Source organism: Aplysia californica, unplaced genomic scaffold (assembly GCF_000002075.1).
Source record: "Aplysia californica isolate F4 #8 unplaced genomic scaffold, AplCal3.0 scaffold00133, whole genome shotgun sequence".
NCBI lineage: Eukaryota > Metazoa > Mollusca > Gastropoda > Aplysiida > Aplysiidae > Aplysia > Aplysia californica.
The window spans coordinates 1,027,649-1,029,975 of NW_004797403.1; the positions used below are offsets into that span (position 1 = coordinate 1,027,649).

The 2,327-nt window shown below is 44.8% G+C and overlaps 1 protein-coding gene across 1 annotated transcript in view; it reads right to left on the bottom strand.

Moving 5' to 3' along the window:
• The window catches only part of LOC101850949 (alpha-2-macroglobulin), a gene marked incomplete in the record, with an annotated part of 114,121 nt that overhangs the window by 102,353 nt on the left and 9,441 nt on the right, over nucleotides 1–2,327 (bottom strand). Inside the window, 1 exon segment of the mRNA XM_005096613.3 lies at nucleotides 2,059–2,234. Within this exon segment, the coding sequence (XP_005096670.2) occupies nucleotides 2,059–2,234 (176 nt within the window).

Here is a 2,327-nt window from a genome sequence, read left to right on the forward strand (position 1 = left end):
TCGCTCTCCCAGTCTCTCTCTCTCTCTCTCTCTCTCTCTCTCTCTCTCTCTCTCTCTCTCTCTCTCTCTCTCTCTCTCTCTCTCTCTCTCTCATGTTAGCATCTCAATTGCTTACTCATCCTCTCAATGTCTGCAAATCCATCTGTTTTTCTGTCTGTCTGATTCTCGTATGCAGAAAATAGCAATGCACTGTGTGCATGGTGGGAGGGGGGAAGAAAGAGAGAGCAAAAGAACGAGATAGATAGATAGATAGATAGATAGATAGATAGATAGATAGATAGAGAGAGAGAGAGAGAGAGAGAGACAGAGAGAGAGAGAGAGAGAGGAAGAAGAAAGTATGCACTTGATGAGGTCACACCTCTCTAAAAAAAACAAAAAACAATAAAACAAACGTACTATCACCCATCCAGTGAAATGCGCGAACCTTTTTGGTTAAAAAACATGGCTTACAAGGTATGAGTATGACGGATCCCAATTCCACGCAAGGCCTGCACCAATGCCCACTTTGCAGAAAGCTCTAGTAATAATCAAAATTCTAAATACTAAAATCTGCTTCCAAGTTCAATTTTTGTCATCCGGTGTTGCCTTCAACCCCATCCCTCCCCCGACTGTATATTTTTTTAAAAATCAATAATCCCCCTATTCCGGAGCCCTATACTTTCAGACTTTGACATTGGTGACCCAAACGATAACCGGTACTCAAAATGTGAGGCGAACACACAGGTTCACAGACCGGTCACGATGGCGAGCCCGACAAGACGTTTGTATAACTTTCTTTTTTTTCTGCAAGTGACAGCACAGGACAAATATTGCTTTATTTTCAGCGTTTGTAAGGCACAACCTGTATGTTACAATTAATGTTGCGTTAATCAGACTGCTACCGGCAAATTTCTGGGTGGTAACGAACGAAAGTAGATCGAGCTTCGGCATCACACATACACTTCCGCTTGCTGCCATAGCCACCTGTTCGCGTGAAACGTATTCTCAGACCGGGAAAAGCCGAAAGAATATCACAATCGTGACAGGCAAAAATGAACCCAAGGATTTGGTTTTCAAATGGTCGAGAACTTATATGTATTTTCCCAGGTCTTTCCCGGGGCAATTTACAGATTTCTTCAAATTCCCGGGGCATTCCCGAGTCTTGGCGATTTTTATCAAATTCCCGTGGGATTCCCGAGACCTGGCAGTCACCCTGGGATGAAGACTCATCCCCGGCAACAATTTGACGCAGGAAAGCATCATCTTCCAGTTCAAACCGCGTCTAGAGTTCGATGCACATCATTTTCCGCCGCTGTTCTTGCATTTCAGTTGTCGGCATCCAAGGGTTCCACCTGAGGGACACAGGACATCCATAACGATCGATGTGGTGAACTCGTTCTTTGGATTTTCCGACTCCTCTTGCATTGTCATTTTGTTTAACTCGTTGATTGGTCTTAACCATGCTCTCTACCTTACCTTGATTGACTGAATGAGATTTTGTGTGGCCTACCAAAACACACTTGATCGTTAATTTTTGTTGACGTTAAAGACTTTCAAAGATCTTGCCCTCAGCCTCATAGTGCCTACATCTACACAGAAATCATACAGTCTCTCCGGTTTAAAAAATCCAATAATGACTCATTGCTTGAGTGAAGCCGTTTCGAGATCGCCATTTTAGTTTTGACCGAGACAACCCACCTACGGGTTGTGACATATGCAATTTCGTGTATGAACGACGTCATAAAGAATTGCAATTACCTGTGGTGGTAGTCAGATAATTAAAAGAGTACTTGTAGCAATTTTCATTATTTTATGAAGGATCAGTAAAACGTTATGACATAACAGTCATTTCATTTCATCCCACCCTCGTACACACATAAACACACACTTATACAAACAAGCAAAATCGCGCGCGCGTGTGCACAAACACACACACACAAACACACAAACACACACGAACACACAAACTATCTAGTCCATTAATGTACCCCACCTCCGACCGACACACCCACCCACCCACAAAAAAGGGACAAGACAAGGGACAAAGCTCGTTCTACTACGACTAACGGGGCTACTTACCACTGTCCACGCTGGCGGTCTTCTGGTCGATGGCCCGCGGCATACTACGAGGAGGTGTCTCCCAGAGGGTCACGGTGACCTGCGCTGGAAGGTTCGAGCTCCTATCAAGGAAGGCCAACACCGCACGCAGGGGCCATCCAGGCCGCGCCTCGCGCGGGATCAGGCCCAGGAAGGCACTGTGTAGGACACAAGAATTTTACTATATATATATACTTGTGAGAGTGTGTGTGTGTGTGTGTGTGTGTGTGTGTTTGTGTGTGTGTGTTTGT